Source organism: Aspergillus tubingensis (genome assembly GCF_013340325.1).
Source record: "Aspergillus tubingensis WU-2223L DNA, scaffold_5, whole genome shotgun sequence".
Lineage (NCBI taxonomy): Eukaryota > Fungi > Ascomycota > Eurotiomycetes > Eurotiales > Aspergillaceae > Aspergillus > Aspergillus tubingensis.
The window spans coordinates 170,342-186,680 of record NW_023336279.1 but is presented as its reverse complement, the minus strand read 5'-3'; the positions used below and the strand labels follow the sequence as shown (position 1 = coordinate 186,680).

The window sequence follows — 16,339 nt, the reverse complement described above, 5'->3', positions numbered from 1 at the left end:
CACGGTCATCAGGATGAGCACGAATTGCCAAGCCATGCAGGCTAAAAATAACTTGACGATGAAATGACAGCAGAAACTAGCATCATGGAAGTGATCCTCACGAGCAATGAATTTTATTCCAAATAACCAAATAACAGACAAGCTCGGTCTTTTGTTTAGCATCAAATCTAAGCCATTATACATCATACGCCATAAATCAATGAACATCAAATACCCTTCCGACCGCCCGAACAACCGTTACTCCAGAGGGGTTTGTCACGTCCCGGACATTTCAAGATCGATAGTAGTCTTCTAATTATTCCCCATGCTTTCTTTTCCTCACTCGAGGGCGAGCCCAAGATCTCCGTCATCCCCCGCTAGATCTTCCACGGCCATCTCGGCCTCAGCGGCATCAGCGGCCTGTTTCATGGCGATCTGCTGCTCCTGCTCCTCTGGTGATAGGGCCGCGAAAGCCGCTGTGTTGGCATCCCAATCCGCCACACATTGCTTATTCCAGTTGCACTGTTCAACTTCGCCGTAGAGAGGGTGTTTGAAGCGAGGATGGGTGTTGGGCCACCCCGACGCGTGGTAGTGGTGCTTGACCAGCGCCGATCGCGCATTGTGGTTACCCGAGTCCGAGTGACCCTGGCCTGCAGCAAAGGCCTCCACTGTGAGCACTAGGATACCACCCACTAATTTTGACTCGGGGATGTCGTGGAACGTCTTCCAAGTCACTTCCTGGCCAGTGCGGGCGCTCATCTCGGCCAGTACAGCTTCCGTAAAGGCGGACGGACCGGTTCCACTGATGATGTCGTCGAAGTCAAGCTCAAGGTCGGAGATGGGCTTGCCCTGCTTGACAGAGTGATCGTGTAACCAGTCGAGGATACGATTCACCAGTCGCATCATGACTGGTTGGCGTGGTTTGCTGATAAAGGTCCATTGACAGAAGGATTGTGACTTGGGACCCAGGATAGCATGATCGTTAAAGTCGGGTTCGTCAATCTCGACACCAATCACCAGGTCCATGTCCGCTTCGTTGAAGCGTTCGGGTATGAAGCGATCTAATGGCCGCAGGGCTTCGACGTCGATATCAGCGTATACTCCACCGTCCACGTACATTACGAGGTAGCGAAGTAGATCGGCCTTGATAATCTTCGCGGTCAGGGAGCGGTAGGTCTCGACAATGTCCGGCCGATTGAGGCCGTCAGGCCCAAAATTTGTCTCAACATAATGTAGGTCATTTTGATCGGTCAGCACCTCATAGCGGTATCCTGGGTTAATGGAGGTCCAGGTACGGGCCACGTTCAGGTCACGCTCTTCAAACTCGAAGGGATTGACCTTCCATGACTGCCATATCTTGCGGGGGAAGAGCCTGCACTTGCTCTGACGCGCGAGGCCCCCGTGAAACTCGGCGAAGGTGCCTGTAAGCGAGAGATAGAAAACTAGACAGAAGACTGCCAGGAAGAGCGGCACCACCCGGCGAACCTGTCGTGGAAGACAGACACCGGACATGGCGGGCATGGCAGGCATGGCAGGTATGGGAGTCTTCAACTGCATTGTGACGGACTGGCCCAACTGACCCATGAGGGGGATGAGAGACGAGGGGTTCGGCGGACGAGCGAAAAAAACACACGCTGCTGAGGGCAAGAATGTTTATGAGCCAGAGCGAGCCGGTCTGACCAGATCAGCTCTCCCCGCAACGCGCGGCCAAAAACCAGCGCCATTCGGACCTGGCCAGGGCAATTCAGGGCATTGCACCTCGAAGCTATATTACGGGCTCCACCCACCTGCGTGACGCTAATGCTCTTAGCTTCACGAGGGCCCGGCTGAGAGGAGCCCGCTCGGTGTGCCTGTCGAGCGATTGGGTCGAGACATATCGCACCCATGTCGATCGCATTTGCCAGAGCCCGGGGTTGCTCAATGCTACCTCGGGTCTTGGTCTGCTAGCTCTGTCCGGATGGGAAATGAGTCCGACGCATGTGCTTCTGGCCAAGACACGATAAGCTGACTACTGCTCTGCAATCTGTCGATCCGACAGCCTAGCTCGGGATTTTGGGCATTCTGAATGTCACCAGTCTTTCCCTCAAATATCGCCCCTCATCTTCAGCCAGCGAGACTCCGTCTTGACGACGCGTTTTGCCCGACTTGTTTTTCACTATGCCCGTCCGCACCCTCTCGCCAGATCGTGAAAAGTCCATTCTGCCCCTCTCGGTGGATCTCCGGAGCAAAGCCCGCTGGCTCAGTGTGCTCCTACCGTCTTTCCTGTCCTGGGGTGGGAGCAGCACTTCGTCAACGGGGAAAGCCCGGCGGACAGCCTACTTAGACGGGCTGCGCGGGTTTGCAGCCTTCCTGGTGTACTGGGGACATCATGAATTATGGGCACACGATGGCATGGGCGCTGAGCGGATCTTTGAAAATGCGTATGGTTATGAGAAGCAACACTTCCTGGTCGCGTTTCCCGGAATTCGCACCTTCTTTTCCGGTGGGCACTTTGCGGTCAGTGTTTTTTTCGTGCTATCGGGCTATGTGCTATCCGCCAAACCGCTGGCGCTGATCCAGGCGGGTGAATACCTTCAGCTGGGCGACAATCTGTCCTCCGCGCTGTTCCGGCGATGGCTGCGTCTTCACCTTCCTGTTATCGCCACCACGTTCATCTATCTCACCTTCCTTCACCTCTTCCATGTCCGCGCAACTCCAGAGTTAAAAGGCACCTACGGTGAAGAAGTGTGGAACTGGTATATCGAGTTCAAGAACTTCAGCTTCATTTTCCGCGGTGGTGGTGAGCCATGGTTCACCTACAACTTCCACTCGTGGTCCATTCCCGTCGAATTCCGCGGATCCATCATTGTCTATACGGCTTTGCTGGCCTTTTCCCGCCTTCGCCGGAACATGCGTCTGGCTGGTGAGGCCGGACTGATCTTCTATTTTCTCTACATTGCCGATGGCTGGTTCGGAGCGCTGTTTATCTCCGGCATGCTGCTTTGCGACCTGGACCTGCTTGCGGCACGCGACAACCTTCCGGACATTTTCTTGATGCTTGGGCCGTTCCAGGAGGGGATCATCTACTTCCTTTTTGCAGTCAGCATCTACCTGGGCGGCGTGCCATCTCGCACGTGGGACCTGCAGGCGCTGCGGGAATCCCCGGGGTGGTACTACCTGTCCTTCTTGAAGCCCCAGGCGGTGTTTGACTACAAGTGGTTTTATTTGTTTTGGGCGTCCACCTTCATCGTGACGGCAATTGGGCGGATCGGTTGGCTGAAGAGATTTTTCGAGCTACGCTTCAACCAGTATCTGGGGCGGATATCCTTCGCCTTCTATCTAGTGCATGGACCGGTGTTGTGGGTGCTTGGGGATCGGCTGTATGCTGCGGTGGGTTGGGTGCGCGATTCGCATGCCACCAATTGTCCCGGGTGGATCGATCGCTTCCCGCTCCCCCGCACGGGGCCTCTGGGGTTGGAGGTCAGTTTTCTGGCTACTCATTTGATTCTGCTGCCGGTGACTTTTTGGTTGGCGGAGATCGTAACCAAATTGATTGATGAGCCGAGTGTGCGATTGGCCCAGTGGCTGTATCGCCGAGTGACGCGTAGTTGATGCTGCAGTTGCCAGGCATCTCCGAAATGAATGTCTCAGTTTTGCTTCTTCTGTTGGGTGATTTGGTGTAGTCGCCTTTTCTCACTAGTGTGCCGTAAGCTCATCTTAGACCCATCTGCCATTTGCCTTCCTGGTGGATTCGTTGGTCCCTGAGAGGCCCAAGCGACAGGGAGATACCGGTGGGGTTGCCGCTTCGGGACGAGAGACACAGTCCGGCTCGCCACTAAAAAGCAATAGTTCCAGCCCGAGCCCTGGCCGGCATCCAGTGGCTTCTAGACGGCTGCAACTAGCGCATCCTGAACTGACCGTGTTATTGTGTACCTTCTTATCACATGTTGCATCCCGAGTGAAAACAGCAATACGTCCGGATCGGCACGCCACTCACAGGCGGGGGATGCCGTCTTTCCTGTCTCTCTCTATGCTGTAAGCTGAAAGCCTAGCTCGGATGCAACCCTAATTAATCGCGATATCGCAGTCTCCCATCATGCAGACATTAACGGCGGGCGCGATGGTCCCTCGACCAACACCCCTCCCCTCCCCTCCGCTTCACAACCATGCTCTCCCGAATACTGCGCTTCGTGCCTTTAGTGGCGCTCCTCATCCTCCTCCTCAGTACATTTTACTATCTCTATCGGGCCATTCACGTCGACACCCATCCTGATCTCGACCTAGGCCTTGAGACCGCCACCACCACCGACCTCAAAACCCTTCCCGACAGCACCGTTAGCCAACTCGTTGCCGACTCTCACCATGAGATAACATCCAACTCGACCCCGGAAGGCCGATACTTCCGCATCGACTTCCGCTCCCGACGCGGTATCAACCCCAGCATCATCCCGCACCCCTCCAAGCCCAACACCTGGATCATCACCGCGCAGCTTCATGAACCCGGTCGTCGCGACAAAGACAGCGCCTGGTTCGTCGAACTTGTCTGTGATGCCGTCTTCCAAGACAAAGGCCGCACTCTCCGCTGTATCGACTATCCGTTTATCCTCCCCATTGCTGCAACCGAGGGCAACAACGCCCTCTGCTCCGGAAGCCTCGCCTTCTTCGCCCTTAGCATCGGTCCACATGATGCCCGCGTCTTCTACGGCCCAGACGCCCCGTACACCATCTACGGTTCCAACTCCGCCGTGACCTGCTTTGGCCAGTGGATTCTCGACTTCCGACTCCTAGTCGACTGGCCTGCCTCCGACACCATCACCGACTATGGCTTCCGTCGCGCCACGGAGCTCCAGCGCCCTACAACGGCCCCGTACTTCGCCGTCGAGAAGAACTGGTTCCTCTTCTGGGACCGAGCCGGCAACGCCTACGTTCACTACGATGTGGCACCCACAAGAGCATTCGCTGCCTTGACTCTAGACGGATCCGTCGGCTCTGATCTCGCTCCAGCAGCAGCGAATGCAGACGTAGCCTGCCTTCAGAAATACCTACCGCATATGCAAGACCCCGACCACGAATCTATCCACCAAGCTACCAACTCCCTAGCTGTGACCCTGTGTATGCGTGGAGACCCGAGCTGCCAACCGGATGACTCGAACACAGTCATTTTGACGATCTTCCAGCATAAGCGATTCGTGGGGTTCCATAGTAGCTACGAACCGTACGTCATGCTGTTCTGGCAAAGGGCGCCGTTTGAGATCTACGGGATTTCGGATAAGCCTTTGTGGATTCACGGACGGGGGATGATGGACGAGGGGAATCAGACGGAGATGTTGTATGTGACGTCAATCGGGTGGAAAACTGCTGGGCAGAAGTATCATGGGTATCTTGATGATGTGATGTTCTTGGCGTTTGGAATAGAAGATGCGGATACAGCGGGGGTGGATGTGGTTGCGGGGGATTTGGTGGCTGGAGTGGGGAGATGTTGATCTCTTATCTTACTCAGATTACATTATAGAATGGGGGTAGATTGCGATGTGATGTCCTATGATGGCATTTCTTATGATTACTATGTTGAATGTGATGTTGTACGATAACAACTCCCCCCCTTCCATTTCCATCTTCCCTCGGTAACACAATTTATCGTGTGATCAGACCCCCAATGCAACCACAGCTTAAATTAACTTGGCAACCTCCGAACCCAAACAGTCCGACCAATATGTCGGGATACATATTAGGCACACATTAGCGTGTCGCTCAGGCCGCTTATCTACCTGTCTCGGTCAGCACTAAGCTGGTTCTGGGCCGTGGAGCTCGTGCAGGTCAGGTGGTCATTGGTAATTTTAGCTAATGCAGTGGTCTGATTGCTTAATTAAATTGGAAATGAAGCTTTCACATGCTATGTGAGGCTTACTTTGTTGTTCTTTTCCCGAGGAAAATGGAGTTGTTTGTTCCTTGCCCCAGGGTCTTTTGTTGGAGGTGGCTTATAACCCCGCTTTTAGGTTTTATTAATCTGGTTCTAAGTTTAGCCGTGGGGAGACGGTTGAGATTGTTGCTTGGCACGATAATTGAGACATTGATCTGGAACGGACTTTGCGCGCTGATTTGATTGCATATTATGTGATTGGGTTCGGATTGCGCAATAAGATTTGATGTGGGACAGTGACCGTTGGCGTTTAACTTGGACAATGTCTGAGTGAGTCAATTCTATGTTGAGACATTTCCCTCCGTCTATCCTCGGGAGAAACACAACTTGTCATTTTTGGTTCATCATTTGGCTTGTGGACATTTTGTCGGGTTGGTGATTTGGAACGCAGTACTGGCGCTATGGAAGTGGAAAATAACCAATGGCCTCCATTGGTCGATATGGAGGGTATGTCTAGTGTCTGGGATGGGTTGGATACTCCCTGCTATGTCTACATTTTCCCCGAAACTCCTTAAGTAAACACTTATATCATTTCTATCTCGGCGGACCATAGCTCTTTAGTGATCTTCGTTCCTACTGCTACTACCAGTACCGTTGTTCCCGGTATTTGACCGAGCTACAAACTACACAGCCCAGATCTCTTGATTTATGGCCAGACTTATTATACTCTCAATATTGTGCTCAAATGACATGTACCGGTAATACTTATATTACTACGGGGTACATGTTCACTGGCGTTGCGAACCATCATTTAGTGATACGTAATATGCATCTCCCTGGGCGCCGATTCAACACAACTTCAAGGCCACGTCGCTGTTGTATCTTTCAAGAGCAGGCTGTTTTGTGCGCATGCTAGATGTACGCAGACCAAAAGCCTTGAGGCACTGATGCAGATACTCTATATTCTGTCTGGGTAGCTCGACCAGTAGCCTAGTATGAGTAATTGGCATATAGTCTGCATCTTGGTATGCTTCTGGCTCTTAGTGAGTGATGGAAGTAACAAATTTGGTTACTACAACATGATGCACGCGTGTTCTTCTTGATGACGTTTAGAGTCCATAGAATGTACAGTCGACTATACATCGACCCTACTTCCAATATTCCATCTTGTGACATGCACGTAATTTTCTGGAACACCCATATTAATGGCTCCCAAGTTGTTATATATATTGCTTGACGTGCCAACCGCTGAACCAAAAAGAATATAACGCGTCCACCTGATCAGCCTGCAGAGGGACCTGATCCACCCATGCTTTCAGACTTAACGTCCTCTTGTAGTTCCGCTTCAAGCACTGTCATCATCTCACCGTCATACTCACATTCGATATTGAGATCAAATTTGAGTCTGCCTTCTGGAATATTTTCTGGCAAGAGACAATCGTCAGGGTAGTAGCCCCGGATCTCCACCTTCCTGGGCTGAATGGGACATTTGGTGGGGAAGTTCCCATACTTGGACAAATCAGCGATAACAGCTGAGTATTTGTCCATGAACTCGCAAAGTGGTTGTTGTGTCTGGTTCAGGATTGGCTGCCAGTCTCCATTTCTGTTTCTGTTGTATCCTTGCAACGGAGCAGTACATGTGTCATTGAGGGGTTTGTCAATGGTAATTTGACAATTTATCTTCATAAGATCGTCCTCATCGTCGACGCTATGCATGGTTATTATTCGGATCGAAACAGGACATCCAGAATGAAACTTACTCCAGGTCGCAGAATGATGGCCCAAAATACGGAGGATTTGCTGTGAGCTCAACATCTAGAAGATCTATGACATTTCTCGAGTCGTCGTTGGAACAGGTTTGCGCCAATGAGGTTGTAATAAACAAAGCAATTATAAAGATCTCGGAAGGAATAGATAGCAAGTAAGGGCTAGGAAACATTTTGAGGATGGGTAGTGGAGTACTGACCGAATGATGTAGCGAGTCCTATATATACGTGTCTGGTAAAAGTTCTATGATATCATGCTAGTCATCACACGAGCGGTATACGAATCCACGAGTGTGCTTTTGCTTTTCTGTATTGGCTTGGCCATGATCATCGCCATCAGATGACTACTCAATATTAGCAATGTTGCAAACAAACATAGTAAACAGGACGTGTTTATTGGTTTCGTCATACCGATCATGGCATATCAACGATGCAGCACCAGCATTTAGCTATGTGAACCTAATAATATTTTCTATAATTCTATATATTAGTCTAAGATACTTCGGGTTTCTAAATACAGAATCCGTGAATGTTGCAGAAAAGGAGGCACAGAAGAAGCAATGCGGGCACGAAAGACTATTGAACATTAAATATAGGAGTGTGCATGTACATCCCTCATTTTCATCAATCTGAACTTCCAATTGTTAGAAGATTCCTGTAAAGCTGACCAGAGCAACTCAATGTCCCCCTAAGAGGATTGCTATTGATCAGGTGAAGTGGATAATATACTTTCCCCTACACCCTTACGCCCTCGGCTAGCAGATCGAACAAGGAGATCGACAGATGATCAGCTGAATCGAGCAGCATTCACTCAGCTACCCATTTGGTACATGAGCCTGAATGACAACAATACTAGTCAGTAACCTGATCTGAAGCTCTCCAAAAGTCATCTCGCTGCTTTCGCGATACTCATCATAATCGCCTGGCAACGGCTTCAATAATTACCCCAAGGATGTGGAATTTTCAGAGTAACCCAATGATTAAGGGCCAACTTAAATAGACTTTGTTTCTGCACATATTAGTAGAGTGCTCGTTGGCCCCATAGAGGGCGATGCTCACAACAAGGGGTCGAACCGAGAAGACTCTATCGGAGTACCCGCGCTTTACGATGTATTGGATGTGTTTCGAATAAAGGGCTCGCTGAGCCTTGGATTACCCCAAGAAACTTGATGCGAGACAATGAGATTTGTCAATTAATGTGCATTGAATCATCTGACTGAGTTATTATTCGGAAGTAGCATTGGGGCTAACGTGACCACGGTATTAGGCCTAGTGGGAATGGTGCCGTTCAATGGCCTTTATTGTAATCTCTCAATTGCATCCGACTAGTTGTCGGGTGAATAAACATCAATGTCAGGAATATCTATTGATTGGCCCATGGTGGACTTCATATGCTTGACGCTCCTAGCTCTACTAGTACCAGTACATCTCTTCGATGCCAAAGTCATTTACAAGGCAACGTAACGAGAATTCTTGAATAACCGGACGAATATATTCTACCACTGAATGAATGATAAGATGCAGTTTACAAGCTTTCACTTTCTTATTATAGTGTACATGCTTGCAAGCAGCACCGGCATTTTCACGGATCAAGATCTGAAGTGCAGCAATGATTATGCTTTCCGAGCCATGAGGAGAATGCTGCGCGTTTCTAATTCCAGCTTAATGTCCCGCCAGTTCTCCCCGGACTTGGTAATACTCCGCCAGTTCTCTTCACCCTCAATCATGTCTTGCATTAGCTTATCAACGATGTCACCAGCACCGCCCTCTCTTACTGAAGCAGCATGAGGATGTGCCCTTCGCCATTCATGAACAGAACTCCATGTCCGCAACAATGCCTCCAGACCACCAAGTGTATCTGAAATCTGCATCCGAATACTTTCAACGGTCCTCAATGCATGAGGTGTCCCAGAGGGATCACTCTCTAATCTCGTGTGATCAGTCCAGTTAGAGAAGTCGCAGCATTCAACGGGACGCATACGATCATCCCAGATCCCCTTCCCTGGTTGCGGCCAGTAGGACGCCAGATCCTGAGAAGAGAACTTTCTTAATACGTGGCTAGCATGTGCGTGTCCGACCACAGCATAATTCCCCCAGTTCCAAAAAGCAACTGTTCCTCCAGGGCGAACAATTCGCGCCATTTCTTTCCATACCAGGTCAGGGTCAAACCAATGCGCTGCCTGGCAGGCTATTACCAGGTCAACGGTACCTGCCTGAACGAAGGGGAGAGATTCTGCCCAGAACTGGCGGTATTGGACATTCCTGCATCTCGTCTGTGCTCTGGCCTCCTTCAACATGCTCTCGGAGGGATCAACACCAATTATCATCCCGAAGTGGCTGGCTAGACCGCGGGATGCAGCACCATTACCACAGCCCAGGTCAATACACAAGTCTCGTGGAGCTTGATGATAGGCCATAATAGTGTCAAAAATATGTTTTGGGGGTGGTGGGCGACATGCCGCATATGCAGAGCAGTCGTAGTTGTCATCCCTGGGTTAGGCAAACTGTGAGTATATTGAACGTCTTAATATGAGTCTACTTACGAGAAGCTGGCCATTGGTCTGATGCAGGTAGTCTATGGATTTTCGCACCAGGGTTGAGGTTGAAATGCTGCTTCCATACAGTATCGGCCACTTCTTGAAATGTTCGAAAGATATGTTGTGTTCTGAGATTCGGGTTTCTCAGTCTATCGACATGCCACGGATGCGCGATCGTTTTCAGTGCAGTATTTCCTCACTCCCAACGTTGTCAACTGCCCTTCACAGAGTTGGAATATAGTTTAGCTAATGACATATTTGGCTCCGAAGTCCGGGTGTTTCTTGTCATATTACCACCCATAACTCATGTAGAGAGCGTCCTATGGAATCATCACCTCCGTCACCGATCATACCGTGGTGTTCCACCTACTCACCTTATATTCGAATACTACCGTAACGAATTCACAATTAGCTTTCAATTATAGCATTGAGCTTGGAAATACCGCGGTCATCCACTTTCAGGTGGAGGGTTTCATCCAATTCCGAGAAATGTTACATTCCAGCGTCGTCGCCAGGAACATTAATGGGAACATCCGTAGGGTTCATTCATGGTTTCGGCAGTCATTAACCACGTATTCGATATGAAACCATTGAAATAATACAAGTCGCTATTTCAAATTCCATATTTTGTACCGCTTAATAGTCTGCATCGCATCCAGCCCAGGGAGGCTGTTTCTGTTGCCAAGGCAGTTGCTGAGATTGAGCAAAATGCCAGCTTACCGGGGAGAATTTTCTCCAACGATGCAAACGACCGAGTGGAGAGACCGTATCACACGCAACTCGACTGAATACAAAGTTACAACGCACATCACCGAGACAGCAGACCGTGTAATCGATACATCGCTCTATCGGCGACAGGCTCTCTTTGAGACTACTAGGCGAGTTCTGGCAAGTGCAGTGAACGAGGGCCTGGCCAGCGCAACTATAGTGAGGTCTATACATCCAAACTTGGTGTTGTGTCTACGTGACCCAGCTGGAATTGGAGAGTCTTGGATCAAATGTGGTCTCCGAAATTCCGCATTTGTTGAGAACAACGATCGGAAGGTTACTGGATTTCTACGTGCGGATGATCTACTTCCTCCAGTGCTCACTCAAGCAGTCGAAGGGGAAGTATCAGAAGAATTAGACCCAGGTGCCATTTGCCGCATTGTCTGCCTTTGGCAACATGAACAATTTCCAAGTGCCGCCGTAGATACACTTGTGACGGAGGTCCGAAATTCTGCCGACAATCAAGGTGAGCCTCTAAGGCATATTTTGAAGGCCCAATGCTAATATGAGATAGAAAAATGGCTGGAGATAGCCAGTGCTCAGCCGAAGCTACATCTCAAGTCTCCTTTGTGTGATTGGGAGCAATCCGTCGTGCTTGGACATCCAACGCATCCGGTGAGCTTTCCCACTACCTTTATCGATCCTGATTGCCTTAGTGTTAACGCTAGGAAGCTACACCGGGCATGTCTTGCCCAGCCGCCTTTGAAGCCCATAACACCTGACGAAATTCCCGAGCTGCTGGAACCAGAGATATCATTTCTGTCTTTGCGACGATCAGAAATGAGAGCCTTCGGGCCATACACGAGTTTACTGAAACCTCTCCTGCAGCAATTAGGGATTCCTAGCCCAGAGTCACCAGAAAGAGTCGTAGTACCGTGTTTCACCCGTCAGCTTCCGAGCATCCTGCCGCTCTTTCCTGATGCACGCCACATTGGCGCTGTTAGGAGATGCTGTCGTGCGCAGATTTCAATGCGCACTATATCATTTCTCCCTGAAGTGGGGTCCCCTTTGCATCTTAAGCTTTCGCTAAATTGTCAGATCACATCGGGCCCGAGGACTATTACACCATGGACTGCTGCTCTGAGTCCAGCACTTAGCACGGCGCTGAGGGCCTTACTGCCACAAGACTTATGGATCTTTGAAGATGCCGCTTCTATCACAGGCGGCCAGGATGATTTTGACAAAGCACGCCATTTAACATGCATTATACGCAAAAGTCCGGAAATGCAAGCGGAAGAGCTTGGAGAGATCATTATCCCAGTTGCTGGATTATTTCAGAAGCCATATAAGGATAATCGAACATACATGGAGATCATGTTCGGTCTCGACGATCTCCAGAAAAAGCAAACATGGCTTAGAAAGTACTGTCCTCACCCGCCTCGAGCCTGGTTTAGCTCGCTTCTTTATCTAACAGAAATCTTTTTTAAATAGATATCTTGCGAAGTTATTCTCTTTGCTTCTGCCGCCCTTGGTCCGTCATGGAATCGGCCTCGAAGCGCATGCTCAGAACATTTGCGTCCGCATTAATACTACATCAAAAGAAGTTACTGGATTTGCTGTGCGAGACTTTGGAGGAGCAAGAATACATCGACCTACATTCTCCCGAAATTGTATTGAACTCGGTACAATTCCTCCTGGCGCTAGCACTTTTGTGGATGATATGCAAAAGGTGTGGCACAAGGTATACCATGCTCTAATCCAGATGCATGTTGGCCATCTTTTATATATGCTAGGCTTGGAATCCCATGGAGGGTGGCCCATTGTTCGAGAGGAGCTCGGAAGAGCCCTGGTCTCTTTGGGCGATCCAGATGCCAAGGCAGTGCATGACCATTTTATGAATAAGACCATGGCTTTCAAGTGTTTCATGGAAATGCGACTCAGAAATATCTATCGTGATGTAAGTCTATTTCGTGATACTTCAGAGGCATATGCGTCGAGTTTGGTTCCGGCTAATCGCGTATAGTACTATGAAAGAGAGCTGCCGAATGTTCTCCTTCGGGATGTGCAGTCAGAAGATGACCCTACTAGCAAAGCAGAAGTTTAAAACGCCTACTGAACCGGCAAGTGGCCTTTCGGACCTCCGCTTTGCCGCATTCAACCCGTATAAATGACTTTAGGAACATGGGACACAATATTGTGCATGCACATTGTTCTTCGCTCATAAATGAAAGTAGCTCACTGTTTTTATTTTACTACAAAGCCGAGCAGTGTAGCTTTATGCGCCCCATAGTAATTGAATTCCTAAGAGCAGGAGCTTAGCCTTTATCTACGTTATATAACAGCAAAGAGCGCGCTGGTCTCATGAAAAGCCAGTGCCCAACAGGAGATCGAATCAGATTTGTAGAGGACCTATCGAAGCACCCAACGCTTTATAATGCATTGTGTGTGTTTTAAAATATAGTACTGGCTGTGTATAGTTATGATTAATTTATTTCCGATCTTGGAAGCTAGCCATGCACCGTCACGAGGACCACCCCGCCGGGGTCCTGCGCCGCGAAACGCAGGAACATTCTGGGACAACCAGATCTCGCAGAATGAGTCCCGATGTCATAAAGACTTCCTCAAATGAAGCTTTTCCGCAAATTCCGAGCGAGCCTTCTGTGATGCGATTGGAAGTATGAGGTAGATCGCGAGGCAAACGTATAGAGCGATCGTGCTGTCGATCTCGGAACAGTGAACTGTGGATCTGAATGATGAGATAAACCTGAAGAAATAGGTTCATCCTGTGCTATAACATATTAACCTATATGTTACCGCAGGTAATAACTATACTGGTTTTTCTCCTTCATGTCTCAGCTTACGTCCATGTCCATGCGCATTGCTAGCAATCATACGAACGCGATAGCTGGATGTTCAGCTGCCAACATGTTAGGTTCCACGCGAGTCTGCCAGATTGCCGACAACTGAATAGCCTATATGAGCTTAATACTCCAACTGACTCCAATTCACGAAAGAGAAGCCCACGGAGACTCTCCGGAGCCGTCCTGTTTCACGTATCCGCTGCCAAGCATCCCCTCTCCATCGGCATCGCTGGCCGCTTCAGCATGTATCCGTGGTGTCCCATGGGGTCTTCTGGGCATTTCATCATACTTGCAGTAATTGCTGCCTGTCATCTAGCACCCCTATCTCATTATTTCTCACTGACTCAGGTCAAATTCAGGTAGCGTCGAAATAGACTTAATGAACTCTGATATAGCCTCACAGTGGAGCACCGGTTTGGCAGGCCGCCGGGCGGTGAAGAGCCGAGACCCTGGCATCGATCAAGATGAAACCCCAGTTCCATTAACCAGGGGAAATGCCCCATCAGGGTCTCACTCTCATCGAGAACAATGGCACCAGAAAGGCTTAGGTCACGCCCTTAATTCCCACAATAGCGCTCCTGTCGGAACCAGTAGTCCGTCTCACCAGCCCTATATATCCCAGCAAGTCCCCCGATATTTGCATCAGCAGCAACACATACATTGCAGACAGCTTACCAACTATCGCCCGTCATGCGTGGCTTTTTCGCTCTTTCTCTGCTCTCTGCGGCGCTGGGCGCCTCTGCTGCTCTCACTGAGTCTAGCCTCAAGACCCACGTCGACGTGCTGGCACTCGACAGCTCCTTCAACCCCATCGAGGCGGCCTACTGGACTGACTACGTTCACCATCGTCGCACTCCCTTCGCTGTCTCCCCGGATGGAAAGACTGCCTATCTCGCCTACCTGGATGCCAGCGGGTCTGACGTCCACGTTACCGAGCTGGACCCGACTACCTTTGAGGCTACGGGAACCACCGTCACTGTCAGCGGTGGACAGGAAGGTAGGCCACATACAACCCTATCTCAGCTGTAACTCCACTAACAACTTCAGCCGGTGGCCTCGTCGCCCACAACGACGGCTTTGCCCTGTTGACCAACGAGGCCATGCCCTCCGGCACCACCAACGCTCCTCCCAGCGACACCCCTGTCCCCGTCCTCCACCGCTACACCAACGGCAAGCAAACATGGAAGACCTGGCTCGGTGGTCCCGGCGTCCACTCCTCCGACGGTCTCTCTGCCTCCCCCGACCTGAACGGTGACCTGGTCTACTCCGAGTCTGCCGGCCTCTACGGCGCCTACTTCGTCGTGACCGACTACTCTGGAGACGCCTCCGGCCACTACGGCGACAGCATCGAATACGTTGCCGACAACGGCACCCTCGTGATTATCTCCGGCGCCTCCAGCTCATGGGGCTGCAGTCACAACACCGGTATCGCCTTCGAGGCCGCTGACGAGCCTCCCTACGCCAGTATCTGCGCCGAAGACCAGGGCGCCATCTGGCTAAACACCAAGACCCAGGGCATGACCAACGACGGTGTCAAAATCTCCAACGAGAACACCACCAACGGCGCCTCCGGTGAAGCCATGGGCGGTATGGGCGGCAGCTACAGCGGCCTCGCTCGTTTCGCTGATAGCACTCGCTATATCTTCACCTGGGTCTCGCGCGGCGCTGTCGACGTGACCGAGAACACCTGGATGGGCGACGGTTACACCCACGTCAGTAACCGTACCAACCCCCGCAATGTCGCCCTCGCCCTGTTCACCGACAAGTACACCAAGGTCGGCAAGCAGGCTACCTCCACCGTCGGTGCCGAGGACGGCGATAGCCAGGTCACCTGGGTGACCTCGGGGTCGAACGACTGCTCCAACGCCCACGTCGCCACCTTCGGTAACTCCTCGGCCCTCATCACTTGGGAGGAGATTTCCGATCCCCTCTGTGAATACATCGCCATGGGCTGCCGTGGACAGTTCGCCGGAACTTACTTCCAGCAGGTTGATTCCGATGGTAACAAGGTCGGCGATGCCTTCAAGAGCACCGATGTCTATGTGTCGGGAGATATGGTCACCATGTCGGATGGCCGTATCTGCTGGCCGTATGTCAACATGGACTGGGATCTTTCCGAGGTCGTCTGGTCTGCTGATAGCTCCAAGTACACTAAGAAGATGAGCTTCGCTTGCATTGGAGGTAGCGATAGCTCCAACTCTACTACCACTGCCTCTGCTACTGCCAAGGCTAGCACCTCTGCTTCTGTCGCTATCGTGAGCAGCGCTTCTGCGGCTGTGACACACGTTGCTGCTGGCGCGGCTAGTGCGTCGGTTGAGACTGTTTCGGAGACTCCTGTTGCCCCCAGCAGCGTCGCCGCTGTGGCTGCGGAAGCTACCTCGGCTGTTGTCTCTGCCCAGGTGCCCAGCTGGACTGTGGGTGGAGAGTCCCGTCCTTCTACCTTCCAGACTCAGGTGCAGGTGCCTACCCAGGCTGCTCAGGCTGGATCTAACTGGGGAATCAACAAGGGATTTGGCCAGGGATTCGGTCAGGAATCTGGCCAGGGTGAGGAGGAGCACGAGGGACACTGCCAGTTTTAAGTCATGGGCAGGTTGAGTGCGTGTGATGAGTGGTGACGGATGATCTTTCATAGTACTAGACATCATCAAT

At 50.9% G+C, this 16,339-nt stretch overlaps 7 protein-coding genes across 7 annotated transcripts; 4 read left to right on the top strand and 3 right to left on the bottom strand.

The window, feature by feature from the left end:
- Positions 1-318: 318 nt before the first annotated feature.
- Positions 319-1,536, bottom strand: AtWU_03420 (glycosyltransferase family 32 protein; the record flags this gene model as incomplete). The annotated part of the gene is made up of 1 exon (XM_035498532.1): positions 319-1,536. One exon carries the CDS (start codon positions 1,534-1,536, stop codon positions 319-321), a length of 1,218 nt encoding a protein of 405 aa, XP_035354425.1.
- A 600-nt stretch (positions 1,537-2,136) lies between these two features.
- Positions 2,137-3,570, top strand: AtWU_03419 (acyltransferase family protein; the record flags this gene model as incomplete). Its single annotated transcript, XM_035498531.1, has 1 exon — positions 2,137-3,570. One exon carries the CDS (start codon positions 2,137-2,139, stop codon positions 3,568-3,570), a length of 1,434 nt encoding a protein of 477 aa, XP_035354424.1.
- Positions 3,571-4,124: 554 nt separating this feature from the next.
- Positions 4,125-5,441, top strand: AtWU_03418 (uncharacterized protein; the record flags this gene model as incomplete). The annotated part of the gene is made up of 1 exon (XM_035498530.1): positions 4,125-5,441. The coding sequence occupies one exon, from the start codon at positions 4,125-4,127 to the stop codon at positions 5,439-5,441; it is 1,317 nt and encodes a 438-aa protein (XP_035354423.1).
- Positions 5,442-7,099: 1,658 nt separating this feature from the next.
- On the bottom strand, positions 7,100-7,757 carry AtWU_03417 (DUF1091 domain-containing protein; the record flags this gene model as incomplete). The annotated part of the gene is made up of 2 exons (XM_035498529.1): positions 7,100-7,526; positions 7,579-7,757. 2 exons carry the CDS (start codon positions 7,755-7,757, stop codon positions 7,100-7,102), a joined length of 606 nt encoding a protein of 201 aa, XP_035354422.1.
- A 1,440-nt stretch (positions 7,758-9,197) lies between these two features.
- Positions 9,198-10,001, bottom strand: AtWU_03416 (class I SAM-dependent methyltransferase; the record flags this gene model as incomplete). Its single annotated transcript, XM_035498528.1, has 1 exon — positions 9,198-10,001. One exon carries the CDS (start codon positions 9,999-10,001, stop codon positions 9,198-9,200), a length of 804 nt encoding a protein of 267 aa, XP_035354421.1.
- An 861-nt stretch (positions 10,002-10,862) lies between these two features.
- Positions 10,863-12,933, top strand: AtWU_03415 (IucC family-domain-containing protein; the record flags this gene model as incomplete). Its single annotated transcript, XM_035498527.1, has 4 exons — positions 10,863-11,355; positions 11,404-12,250; positions 12,321-12,786; positions 12,853-12,933. 4 exons carry the CDS (start codon positions 10,863-10,865, stop codon positions 12,931-12,933), a joined length of 1,887 nt encoding a protein of 628 aa, XP_035354420.1.
- Positions 12,934-14,380: 1,447 nt separating this feature from the next.
- On the top strand, positions 14,381-16,269 carry AtWU_03414 (uncharacterized protein; the record flags this gene model as incomplete). Its single annotated transcript, XM_035498526.1, has 2 exons — positions 14,381-14,687; positions 14,738-16,269. The coding sequence occupies 2 exons, from the start codon at positions 14,381-14,383 to the stop codon at positions 16,267-16,269; spliced, it is 1,839 nt and encodes a 612-aa protein (XP_035354419.1).
- Between the last annotated feature and the right edge of the window lie 70 nt (positions 16,270-16,339).